The sequence below is a fragment of the Lates calcarifer genome, linkage group LG7_1 (assembly GCF_001640805.2).
Source record: "Lates calcarifer isolate ASB-BC8 linkage group LG7_1, TLL_Latcal_v3, whole genome shotgun sequence".
In the NCBI taxonomy this organism is placed as follows: Eukaryota; Metazoa; Chordata; class Actinopteri; family Centropomidae; genus Lates; species Lates calcarifer.
The window spans coordinates 10,351,122-10,364,315 of record NC_066839.1 but is presented as its reverse complement, the minus strand read 5'-3'; the positions used below and the strand labels follow the sequence as shown (position 1 = coordinate 10,364,315).

The 13,194-nt window shown below is 39.7% G+C and overlaps 1 protein-coding gene across 2 annotated transcripts in view; it reads right to left on the bottom strand.

The window, feature by feature from the left end:
• The window catches only part of adgb (androglobin), a 37,315-nt gene extending 24,723 nt beyond the window's left edge, over positions 1-12,592 (bottom strand). For both annotated transcript variants that reach the window (XM_018672632.1, XM_051071862.1), the window contains exons 1-12: positions 12,368-12,592; positions 11,733-11,892; positions 11,435-11,527; positions 10,414-10,485; positions 9,960-10,136; positions 7,655-7,794; positions 6,186-6,272; positions 4,173-4,339; positions 2,168-2,244; positions 1,229-1,403; positions 720-813; positions 4-154 (exon numbers count right to left, since the gene is read on the bottom strand). In XM_018672632.1, coding sequence (XP_018528148.1) covers positions 4-154; positions 720-813; positions 1,229-1,403; positions 2,168-2,244; positions 4,173-4,339; positions 6,186-6,272; positions 7,655-7,794; positions 9,960-10,136; positions 10,414-10,485; positions 11,435-11,527; positions 11,733-11,892; positions 12,368-12,438 — 1,464 coding nt within the window. In that variant the 5' untranslated portion in view covers positions 12,439-12,592. The remainder of the gene's footprint in view (positions 1-3; positions 155-719; positions 814-1,228; positions 1,404-2,167; positions 2,245-4,172; positions 4,340-6,185; positions 6,273-7,654; positions 7,795-9,959; positions 10,137-10,413; positions 10,486-11,434; positions 11,528-11,732; positions 11,893-12,367) is intronic.
• Between the last annotated feature and the right edge of the window lie 602 nt (positions 12,593-13,194).

Below are 13,194 nucleotides of genomic sequence, written 5' to 3'. Positions count from 1 at the left end.
TACCTCTGTTTTGTCTGTACTGTTTGGTGAGTTAGCAGTGCGTTCAGTTGCATCAGGCTCAAGGCCTTCTCGGCATTCAGTCTCCTCTCTCTCAGCAATGGACACCAGAGGGGATCCGTAGGAATGCTTCCTCTGAGCGCTCTGCTTGGCCTCTCTGACACACAAAGACACATATTCATGCCATGTGCACATACAGTACATGCATCATATCATCATCATGCCAGAACATATTTAGAAGGAATACACAATATCATCTACAAATGAGTCATACATGTCACACTGAATGACACTAGGACAGCATTTCAACCATAACATTGCTTAGATCTGTGATTTTTTTTTTTTTAGCTTAAGAATGTTAGCAAACATTTCTTCCAGTTAGTATACTAATAGGCTAGTGGGAAAAATCAGTGTGTATGGATAAAAATACTCATATAGTTAGAGTTTGTCAGCTGTCAGTATGTGATTGCTATGTTGCAGGCAGAAAGTATGTAAGAGATGGATCTACAGAGAGAAGATAGGAAAAGGTAAAAAAAAATAGTAATGTCATAATGATAATGTACTTTACTGATCCCAATTTGGAAGTTATTTTCTCGCTATCTTTCCTCGACAGAGAGGTCAGAGCACAGGTTACCTAGTGGCTAAATGAGCTTTGGAGCAGAAAGGCAGAAAAGATGCATCTTGTTTAATTTCTCAGTTTTATATCAATTTAGTGTACACACAGTTCTGGGATCGAGCCAATGCTGCTCTTGACACGGTAGGAGAGAAAAGGGCTGGCAATCTCAACGAACTGCTCCGGTTTTGACAAAGGGAGCTCTGCAAAAAGAGAAAAGAAAAAGTCCTCACACATCATGCCAGCACTGCTTTTTCACACTGACTCTTTTTACTTTGTTCTCTGTTTTTCACTCAGAGATCAGCTGATGTCAGATATGCCTGAAACAGCAGCTATTTACAATACAGAGAAATTGTACCTATCCCCCTTCTATTTTCATTCCTGCATGCGGTACTGTATGCCCTCTGTACTGTAGGTTCTAAATCTTCCACTTTATCACTCGCCTTCCCTTCTAGTCATATCTATTTATGACATTCACCTACACTCTATCACATAATTTGTGCTTTTTTATTTGTTTGATATCCTCCCCTGCATTCTCCTCCTGGTTTCCCCTTCATCACCTTTTTTTCTTAACGTAATTCAAAACTTTTTTTAATTTCCCGCTTCCCTCTCACTCACTCCGTGGTTCATCAGTGACTACAGTCTCCTTGCGCTGACGGATGAGTTTCCAGCGGGGCACAGGTGGTGGTTGGGGTGGTGCCTCCAACGGGCAGGCCCGGGTTCTGGTCAACAGGGTAATGTGACTGTAGAGCAAGGAGAGACTGTACCGACGCAGGAACTCTGAGGAATTAGCCTGTAAGCAAGCATATAGAAAAATACACAGAAAACAGTCATGCCACACTCACTGAAGAAAACGCGCACAAGTATTTTAAAAAATGTAACTAACTCCACAGGTGAGTCAATTCCAACTGTCAAAAGAGGATTCTAAACAAAAATCTTGGAAACTGTCCGCCAATTAGGTTTAGCATGGGTGTAAATAATAAAACAAGTGAAGCCTGTTGAGGCAAAGCATCCAAATAGAACACAACATGCCCCCAGATCACAAGCACTGTTATGTTTCATCTCTACCACCCACTGCAACTATGTGGCTTCAGTGCATTTTCACATTGTTGTGCTTTATAACAGAGGTGACTAAAATGGTAGATGGTAGAAGTATTGAAACTCAATGACGTATTAAGATTTAGGATGAAACCATAATTATGCATGAGTCAATCAAAACAAATTTGACAATTCCAAAACATATTCTATGTTCATTTCATATTTATTTGGGTCCATCTAGGTCAACACAAGAATGTGCCATTTGTATTGCTTAGGTCATTGATAAGATGCATCAGAGTTGAGGTTGTTTTTTCTCTCTTTGAAATGATTATGTAGATATTCTAGCCAGATTGCACTAAGACCATGTAGTATTTGCATCAGAATGTGGATCTCTGCTCTGCTTCCAAATCTGCATTGAAGATGTAACTACAATCTGCTTCATGTTTTCATGGATGCAAATGTGTCACACAACAGTGTAATGAATGAGCAAGTGAGAGGAAGGATGGTGAAAAGGCATACCATTTGGCCAAACTCAAAGGAGTTGTTATGTGGCTGAAAGGGGTAGTAGCTGGCACACACCACTACCTCTGGGGTACCTGAGAAACACACAGGTAATCTAATTAACATAAGCACAGGTAAAAACAAAGGGCATATGCAAACTCGCACAAATTCACATAAACTGACCTATAGCTACATGGACTATAAATACAATATAGTCTAACTATATGTGTGATATTGACATCGCAAAAGCTGGAGCCATCTACCAATGTAAAGTAATGCCTTAAAAAAGAAAATGAAACTAAATTTCCAAATCAATGTTAAGTGAACTGCAGATGTGAAAGCACTACTGGTCTCCACAGGTATAAATAAGGCAACAAGAGGGTATCTAGGTTATCTATGGATGGCTGTGCCCCCTATAGTGGATCTTAGAGTATATTGTATAAGGAGCACATGGGCCAGGAGACATGGAAAATCAATTTGAAGGACCATGGTGAGGAGAGAAGGGAGCACTGCCGGACTAATATAAAGGCTACACATTAAGAATTGAACAGAGAAGTGGATCTCACACTGCATAGTGATTTATGCATTTCAATTCATGCATTTCAATAGAATAAAATGAGAACAGAAACAGTGAGAGAGAAAGAATGTATGCAGTTTTTTGTGTTTGATTGTGTGTGTCCATAAACATTTCCCTAAAACATAAATGTTTTGAGAGCTAAAGCCACTTTCAGCATGTATGTCATTACATTATGTTAATAAATAGCACTTAACACAAGAGGGAACAAGAGGGATTGTAGGTGAGACCAAGAGACAGATTACAGTAGGAAAGAGCAGGTGGGGGAATATGAGTAAAGGATTTTTAATCCATACTGCAGCCCAATTACAACAAAATGTCAAATTTTATTTTTGATTATGTTAATACTGTGAGTACAATGCAAATGATTATAGCAGACGAAAATGTTGTCCCATAAAATATTTCCTTTGTGCCACTTTATCAAAGACTAAATTACTTTATTAAATAAGACTAAATTCTGTAAAATGCCAAGTGTAATTAGCATGATGATGTTAATTTAAAATTGTGTTTCAATAACAAATACATTCGGATTTAAATCAACTGTACGACCTTAATAAAGTCGTAATCGCTCACCACAATGACCTGAAACAACTCCAAGCCACAAACTCTTTTCTGAGGACATGTTTCAATCCTGCCTTCATCAGATAACCACACTTGACTTGGGAGGCTCTTCTGCCCTGCGGGAACACCAAATAATTCACCCTGCCACTGCTCCCTCTGCTGGTTTATTTATAGTCCACCATACACGCATTAACCCCCTCTGCACTTCATAATACATGAGCTTGGGAAAACAGGAAGTGATAATTGAAACGACAGGAAAGACGCAGCAGAGCACTGGCTGAGAAACAACAGGGCTCAAAAACTGTTTTATTTCATAGTATAGCATTACTTTCCTGTCCTTAAGTAAATCACCAGAGCAATACTATGAATGCTGCATAGGTTTAAGGTTATTACTGCCATAAGAAAATGGAATCATTGATAAGTGAAAGTTTCTGTGGGACGATGAAATATTCATTGTCATGCTCTATACTAGTTGAATTATAGATGCAGAGGGAGCAAAACAGAGATTTATACACACTGTGCATTCACATACATATATACAAATATATAGTACATACATACATACATACATACATACATACACACACACACACACACACACACACACTATACATATATATATGTTATATATATATATGTTTGTGTGTGCATATACAGTACTGTGTATATATACAGTATATATAGATATAACAGTGAGCAGTAAAAATTATCTGTGCATACAACTGATCACAAACTAATGGATGATTGATTCACTCAATTACATGTGCAAGCAGAGTGTATAGTTGAGATGTATATTTGCAGGTGTGCATGTGTACATAATTGTGTTTGTGTTTTTTTTTGTGTGTGTGTGTGTGTGCGTGTGTATTTATGTGTGGGTGTCTGACTTACTTTCCTCTCTCTCTGGCAGCTGGCTCTTGCTGTCATTCAGGCTGGAATCTCTCCCTGCAGTTGGATCTGCAGTCTGAGGCTTTGTCTCTGGCAAACTCTCATCCGTGTGAGTAAATACAGGAATGGTCTCTCGTAAGAAATCCCAGATTTTTCCCAAGTATACAGGTCTGAGAGGAGGTTGTGAGAAGATAATGTGATTGGTTACAGGTTAAGAGTTCTTAAATTTCACAATAATCACTTTATTCTTAATAATCTTTCAGTTTGCACCTTTAAGCCAGGACCTTTAAGCCAGGTTTATAGGGATTTGTGAACTGTAATGCTATCCAATGCAAAAATTCAACAATTGTACAAGCAGACAGGGAGTGATGTCAAGCTCTCATGTCTATTGTTTAGCTTATAACGCAACACAAACACTGCTCTTGTATCAAATGATACTGTACCCTGTTCTAAGCCCACTGCAGTTTTTGTTCCTGTTCCTCCCTCCATTTGTGATACAATGGGCTACAGCATTTACTTCAGCATTTCTCCCCTCTCATATAAATAAAGTACAAAGCACAATCTTCTCTCTCATCCTTTGAACAATGTTTTTTATTCAACCTCACAAATACAACATAATGACGCAACCAGTTAAGTACGAAGTCAGAGCAAAAATAGTACCTAGCAGTTGGTTTCTAACCTCCTTTGCTAGATACAGTATATGGGCCATTTCAGCACATTCAGACTGACAGTGGTAATACTAGGCTACTATCTTAGGTTATTATATCAGAAACAGTTAACATCATCTTTATGCATGATCAGCAGGTGAAATGTGAGAAGCGAGTCATGTTATCTTATTTGAAGGACATCACTTGAACATTAATCTAAAGGAACACTTTTCAGATTTTTAGCCTGATCACATCTTTGTCATGTGAGGAGGACATGTGAAAATTGGTAATAAAAATTCTTCTGTGGTCTGTGTCCACAGAGCCCATCAGTGCCAGCCGTTTCAGCTGGCCACTGGACAAAATCTGGTTTGAATTGCATCATGTACTTCCCCTTTTTCAGTAGCCTCCAAAGGAAGGCTGAGAAATCTCCAGAATCACACAACCCAAGAAGACAGGTTCTCCAGCTTGTTAGCTCAGGAGTTGTGAAGGGTAGCAACAGTGCCTGATGCAGCAGAGCATAATACTGACTTTTAGTTATAACTATATAACTTTTGATATAATTTTCTGGATTACAGTAATGACTTCTCTGCATTGATTATAAGTGTTGGTCAGAAAATTGAACAGCCCTGGATATCCTATGCCAACCAGCTACCCTTAGAGATGAATATTATGCTAGTACAACTGCAAAAAATACATCTACAAACAAGAACATAAGTAAAACGTTTCTGCAGCCAAAACACTGTAGTATAGTAGATGATGTAAATAAAATCCTCTGTATGGGTGTGCTCATGGGTATGCACACAAAGGACTGCATGCCCATGTGTCACAATTTAATCTGTAACACAAACACAGTCATGCTCAGTGCCTGTATGTGTTCATAGATTCCCCAGGCGACTCACTAACAGCAGCTAACCTGCTGAGCTAGAGAGAATAACATACCCCGGCTCCACTCCAAAACACTGTTGCCCCATTAAAGTTCCATCACTGACAAGCTGAGATTCTCCACTGCAAGCTGCCTCTCCTCCCCCTTTATAATATATCTCCTTGTTTCCATTTTAGACCTCAGTCATTTTCTCCCAGAGTATGACTTTCCATACTGCTGTAGACAGATTCACTTCTCAGTAGGATTTTGTTACACTATACTTCACATATATTTGAGATGATAAAATGTACACCTTGACAGACTGTGTGAGTCAATTAAATGCTGCAGGCTATTTAATGATAAACTACTAGATATTAGATTCAGAGTGTCACACCCCTTATCAAAGACACAATGAAGAGACTGTATATGTATATATTTTTAGGACATATAACTAAAGATAAAGGAGATTGGAAACAGAAGAAAGGATTGGACTGATGAGGATCTTACTTTACAGGCCTGATTTCTGGGATCCAGCCTGTGAGGCTGTGGATAAAGGTGAACTCACCCATCTCCCCACAGACCTCTGACACTACGCTGAAAAAGAGAGAGAGAGAGAGAAAATAATTTAAAAAACTGCAACAGTTCTAAGAAAAAAGACAAACACAACAAACTTAACCCTCTATTCAAACCAGCACTGGCCTCAGATATAACTTCTTTAGTTTTCATATGCTAAATCAAGTAAACAATATCAAGAGGTTTAACTACTGCAACTGACAACAAAAACAGATGTCACTTCCTCTTTTCATTTCATCATTCAGTCCTTCAATGTGAAGGACTGTGTGCTATATGTCTTCATTAACATCATGTTTAGGAATGATACCTTTGTAGACGATAAAGGTAATAGTCTCCATGAATGCCATTTCTCAGAATATTAATGTTTTTTTTATTATTAATGTGTTTTTTCTACTTTCTCTGTAACTGAATGTCAATGATACAGACTCAGCTCATGTTCTACATTTTGAGATTTATATCATGTAGGGAATGTAATGTGGAAAGTGTGTATGAGTTAAGTGTGTATCCTTCACACCCAATTTTCAATTGAAACAGATGGCTGAAACTGCTGTAATTGGTCCTCTTGGGATCTTGTGACCAACCCATCCAGTCCACAAGCATGACACTCGAGGAAGTGAAATCAATATAACTTGATCGGTAATGCCACAGTCCATAACCACTACAAAAAACCTACTTAGCACCAAAGTGAGGGAGCTCTCAAATTAATTTTTGTTAAAAAAGACTCTTTTTCTAAAGAGTCCCAGCAGACACCTGGGCAAAGTTTGGTCCTAGTTCAGTGCAAGGAACTTTCACTATGGCTTATAAATGATTCACCAGGAGAGAGGCTCCTTTGTTTCCTGTCCTGGATAAAACATTTATCTTGACCTTCTGTGGACACTTGAACAGCCACCTTTACACACGCCATGTTGCGCCATCACAGACATGCACCCTGCCTGTCTGTCACCAAATTCAACTCAGCCCAAGGCAGAGATTAGGTCAGGTGAAGGTTTGGCCATGTCAGCAAAAAGCACTCCGTGAGGGGGTTTATGTGCATGTGAATGAGCTTTAATTTGTTTAGTTCATTTCATTTCCATAAATGTATGTACTGTGTGTACGTATGTCAATGACTTTGTTCATGCAGATGTGATTACATTATGTACTACTAATGTATTTAAACAAGAAATGTGAAATTGGAGAACCGTGCAATCCTGGATACTACTTTACTTAAGGGGCTGGCTTTACAAAAGGTTGGTGTGCATAATCTGTGCATTTTTACAGTAGTGTTATTAGAGCCCGCCTGTGTAGTGGGTACATACTTGAAGTAAAGCTCAGTTTGTTCTTAAGCTGTCTTACATTAAGACTATAACAACTGTTTACCAACTCAGTTGCTTCTAGAGCATTTGTTGGAATGTACAGTAACTCACTTCGTGTTGGCCACTTTAATGAGAGCCTTAGCCAACAACATTGGCCACAGTTCTGACTGACAGGCAGAGGCAGGAAGGAGAAGGTTATTGTCTTCATCAAATGGCATGCAGTCATCTACTGTTATCTTCCTCCAGCAACCCTGAAAGCAAGGGAGAAGGACACAGTGAGTTAAGATGTGGTATTAACAATCAGTGCAAATAGCCTCAAATAGCAGTTTGACAAAATTATGGTATCTTTTTAAATAAGTCTTCAAATTTTATTCAGACTACAGCAACTGATTTAAACCTGCTCTATATAGGTAGCTCCAATCAGCCAACCAACCAGCAAACTTAGCATAAAGACTGGAAACTGTGGGAATCAGCTAGCCTGGCTCTGCCCAAGGGTAACTAAATACAGACCACCAACCAGCACTTCTCACTTATTAATACATTATATCTCATTTGTTCAATCTGTACACAAACCAATGTATAAAAATAATAATACACCATTTTACAGGGTGTTATGTACCAGACTATTTCTTGGTTGGGACTAGTCCTGGACATTAACTCTCAGGGAAAACATTTTTTCCAGTGGGGAGACCACTGCTAGGAATGTAATTGACCATCACTGATACCAGCCCATAACACATCTATGGCTAATGTAAAATAACAGAGTGCTCCTCCCATGTGTGCCTTTTGTGTGATTCTGATCGTCATAATAAGCACCATAGGTGGATTTTTTTCTAAAAACCCAATGTGTGACTCATCACCACAAAATCTCAGATCTATGGGTTTCATATTAATTTTCCATATTTCTCCTAGCATTAGCTACCTTATGCTTGCATCTCTGCATCATGTGTGGTGTCAGAGCTTGTTACATGCTGTCAGTGGTATGGTCTGTCTACTGGCCGTCTGGGGGAGTTTCACACTGCTTGTAAGGAAAAACAGCACAAGCAGGTGATAATCTGACTGACTGTTCACAGCTGTGCCTCTCCCTTATCTTTGAGAGCAGTGTGCAAAAGCAATGCAATCCTATATAGGGTGCGGATGGGCACACTCCCTTTCTCCCCTCTTCTTCCACTTTCTTGTCAAACCATTGCCCCAAGGAAGAGCTTGATGTGTTCGCAGATGGGGTAAAATACAGTGCAAAAGGGCAAGTTAGAGGAGAATGGAAGAAAAGGAGGAGGAGGAGCGGGAATAAAGCAACAGATATTGTTATAGGATGGTAAAAAAAAAAAAAAAAAAAACGGTAAAAATGAGAATGGGATGGATATTCACAACGGCATGAAGAAGGAAACAGTTGGAAAAAAAGATTGGTGAAGAACAATAAAGGATCAGACAAGCTGTAGAGAAATGGAGTAGCCTATGAGCAAAAGCAGGCGAGGAAACAGAAACAGGGGGTTGGGGGCTGGGTGCTGGGTGCTTAATGCCATCTCAACAACCATCTGTTAGTGTGCTCTGGTTGGCACGAGGATTGCTGCCTACAACCGTGTCATGCTTGTTTGTCAAGGAAAGAGTCACAGTGTTACAGAACACCAACATTTTTAGCTGTGTCTTTTCCACTCTCTCGCTGACCCAAATTGTTGTGCAGGAAGAAGTTCCCTTTCTGAAATGACACAATGATGTAGTGTCCACTGCCCAGATATCTGTGGCAAACAACACACATACTGAAACTCACAGGCCAGCAACTTCAAGCTGTATCCCAATGCAATGATAACCTTTATTTAGAGCCAAAAATCTGTAAAAAACCATACACTAAATAATTATGATATGAATGACAGACTGCGCAGTGCATAAAGCCCTCCCAGGGTTGTGCCTGCTCTCATAGACTTACTAGGCGTCAATATCCAACTTGAGCCTTGCTCTCTGAGAAGCAGCTGACTCCTGTTAAGCCTTATCTATTCATCAGGCAATGTATGAAGCCCAGTCACTTTTGGCACAGCAGTGAGACTGATTGATTCAAGCTCTGAGTGGATAAGGCTCTCTCATTCTTTCCCCCCTCCAACTCTCAGTCCATTCCCATTCCTCTCTCATCTGCTGCATCCTATGGGGTCTGCTGAACAACACAATGCAATTTTATGTCATCCACTGCCTAAAGCAAGCTCCCCAAAGAAGTGTGATTAAGAGGGAGACATTGTGCCACGACTTCATCTGTGAGAGTGTCCGAAATCTGGAATTTTCTGCCATTTTTTGCATTTTCATACAGTGTAAAGATCAGACCAAAAAGCCATCTCACTGTAAATAAGGGTTTACAAAGTCCTCAGCAGACTCAGGTGACTGTGTGTGAATGGGTGTTGGTGCATGTATGTGTCTGTGTCCAGCTTACCATCCAGTAGAGTCTGACCAAGTATTTCCCATAGTTGTTGTAGAGTGGCACGTGATTTTTCACCACCTTACACAGCGAGTAGATGTGCTCCCAAGGTTTCCAACCATCTTGCCCAGTAGATTTACTGTTACACAGCGTCCAGACAATATAGATCTCGCTGATGATCCACCTCATCAGCTTGATTGAAGATGGAGGAGAGAAAGGGAAGAAAAGTAACAACAGGTCTAATAACTACCAACCCATCTTTAAATGTATTGGCTGAGGCATCAATTATCTGACTTATCATTCACTAAATCAATAGGGCATTGCATCACCCCAGTCTAATTCATTTCTGTCAGTCAAACATCACCCTGTTTGACATCTGAATTAAACTACCCAAGTGCTGATCAATACTGGCTAGCCAAAAGTCAGTGCAATCTTTATGGAGAGAAGAAGAAAACAGTTGAAAACTAACCTCACTGCAAATCAGATGATCATTGGGGGAGATCAGGTCAAATGTCTGTTGATTTTGAACAACAATGGGACCCTAAAAGAAAGTACATGCTTCTTTTCATTGTAGGCACAGATCGATACATATCAGAATCATTCATTATAATCATAGGTGGCAAATCATCTTTACAATATTGCTGTCATACGTCACCTGTTTTATGTGACCCACTTAATGCTTCCCCACTCATTCCGACGCCTGTGCTGGTGTAACCTCACCATGATACTCCCTGACTGTGTCAGTGATGAATATTTGACCACCAAGTTAATAGACTCTACCATGTTTCTAATTAAATATGAATTAATGGGTCAGATGATGGTGAGAGAGACCAGCTGTGGGTGAAGGGAGGCTGTGCTTTCACCCTTTATTACAGATACTCTAAGTGAAAGCCAAAAGAATTTCAGTAAGACCAGGTTTAGAAATACAGACTGATTTGGAGGGAATATCACAGACGTGCTGTTGCCTGCATCTGCACGGCTGATTGCTTTTGTGATTAGCCCGTGTTCCTCTTGTATGAAATTAATGAAATGCTTTTGACATCTTGAGTGAAAAGGCTGTGTGTGACCTGGCAAGGACTAATTCAAAAAGCAGGAAGCTTCCAGTAATTGCTAAATACTGCACTGAGAGAGGGGTAACAGAAATGTGGAGTGATTAAAACTTCACTGGAGGTGACTGGAGAGCAGATTTCCTTAACTACATTTCTCACTATGAGGCAAAGAAATGCACTTTGTAAATGTATGTAATAGCTGCAACCATCAGATCAGTTACTTAATTAACCAATCAATTTTTCTGGAGATTAATCATTCAGTCAATGCAAGACCATGAAGTCTATTAATATATATTTTTAAACTGATGCATGTATCAGTCTATGTATAAACCAACTGTGTTAACTTACAGTGCCATGGATCAACACTGTCAAATTAGGACAAGCAGACATTTGGCATGTATTGTTCCATTAGAAACATTTTTATAGAAGCGTGAAGGTTACCTTGTTGGCAATAAACTCTGCTGGGCGTTTCCAGGAGTGCACCTTCAAAGACAGAGGCAGGGAAATTTTTCCCTCAGGATCTTCATAAAATGGCTACAGACACAAGTAAACAAAGTGAATGTGAAATGAAGCACAGTGAACAAAGAAACAACATAGCATCAAAATTAACATCAGTTGTAAAATGGGCTTGAAGGAAATTATTATTATTGTACTGAAATACAGTGCACAGAGAATGTTGCTGACAGCAAAATTAATAAATAATTTATTCATATTTCGATGTTTTCTGCTCCAGATTTACAGCATTAGGACTCTTGCTTGTTTTTCCATCTTCGGCTCCTTTACTTGAATCCCATTTCTCCTTGTTGACTTCTGCATCGTTCCACTCAGGCCAAATGGGGAATCTGCTCCGCCACACACCTCCTAGGCTCTCAGAGGAAGTGGCAACTAAGGAGGCTGCTCTGAAATGATGACATACAGCAAGTCATTTCATTTGTTCTTGGTTTCCCTTCTGTCAATATTTAGTTACAAAATTAGCCGCCTCAGAGGCAGAGATTCAGTCTAGAGTAAACCCACCAAATCTTTTGTTTACCCTCTTACATTGAAAGTGATATTAGTTCATACTGCTGGTTGTTATCGTCATGATAATGACAGACTGGGGATTAACAAACAAACCGTATGTGATTTTGTGCATTTGAAGTGGCTATTAGGCCTCTGACTTCAGCAACAGATAGACAGCCAGATAGATAGATAGATAGATAGATAGATAGATAGATAGATAGATAGATAGATAATAGATAATGTGCATACTTTCACTACGGTTAGCTAGTTTCCTGGGTGTTACTTTAGTTTATAGTACCTATCGCTAAGCTAACGCTAATGCTAACGACAGCTGTTCTTAATTAACGCTGATTGCCAACATTAACCCAAACTCACTCAGTCTGTCGGTCGGATAAAGAGACTTTGCTAGAAGAGGACTCCTTTTTCTTTGGCTGTGTCTTGGACATTGCACTTGGTGTGATAAATGTGAAAGCCAAATGCCCAAGAAACGAACAGGTCAAGTAGTCTCCCGGACGTGCGTTTGTTTGGAAATGTCTCCGTTCTTAAAAGTTTACGCGTTGCTGAGCAACGGAGCTTCGGCGTGGGCGGGGTCTTGGACTGTTGCGTCACTTGTTACTATAGTGAAGGATGGGAAGATTTTTCTTGACTGTATTGATTTACAGAATGATACTTTGGAGCTATAAAACCCAAAATGCCAAGATAATAGCCCTGGTTGTGTTGCTCTACAATTAAAGCAGCAGGTGGACAAAATATTAGAAACCCATTTTAAAAGATTACAATTCAATACTACACCACTACAATGTATAGCATCAAAATGTGCTGCAGGGTGTCAATAAATATCTTCTCTGGGACCATCTTGATAAAATCATCCCAAATGGCAATTCCTGAAGACCATAAAATTGAATTGCATTGCATTGTCTCAAGTCTGTCACCATGTGATGTACATTTGGCTCATGGGAACACAGGATTTTAGCACCACTTAGAAACACAGAATTACACTTTGAGGTGAAAAGCAAGTGCATCAACATGCTGTCAGGGTTTAAACTCTGTATGAAATGCATGCTGAAATGCTTTAATGATGTGGTGTGGATTGCAGTGTTGGCACTGACTGAGAGTTGCTGTAATGTTTGCACACAACACAACTGGCACGCCTCCATTGCATTCCTGCTCTGGTAACAATTAGGTGTGTGGAAGAGCACAAG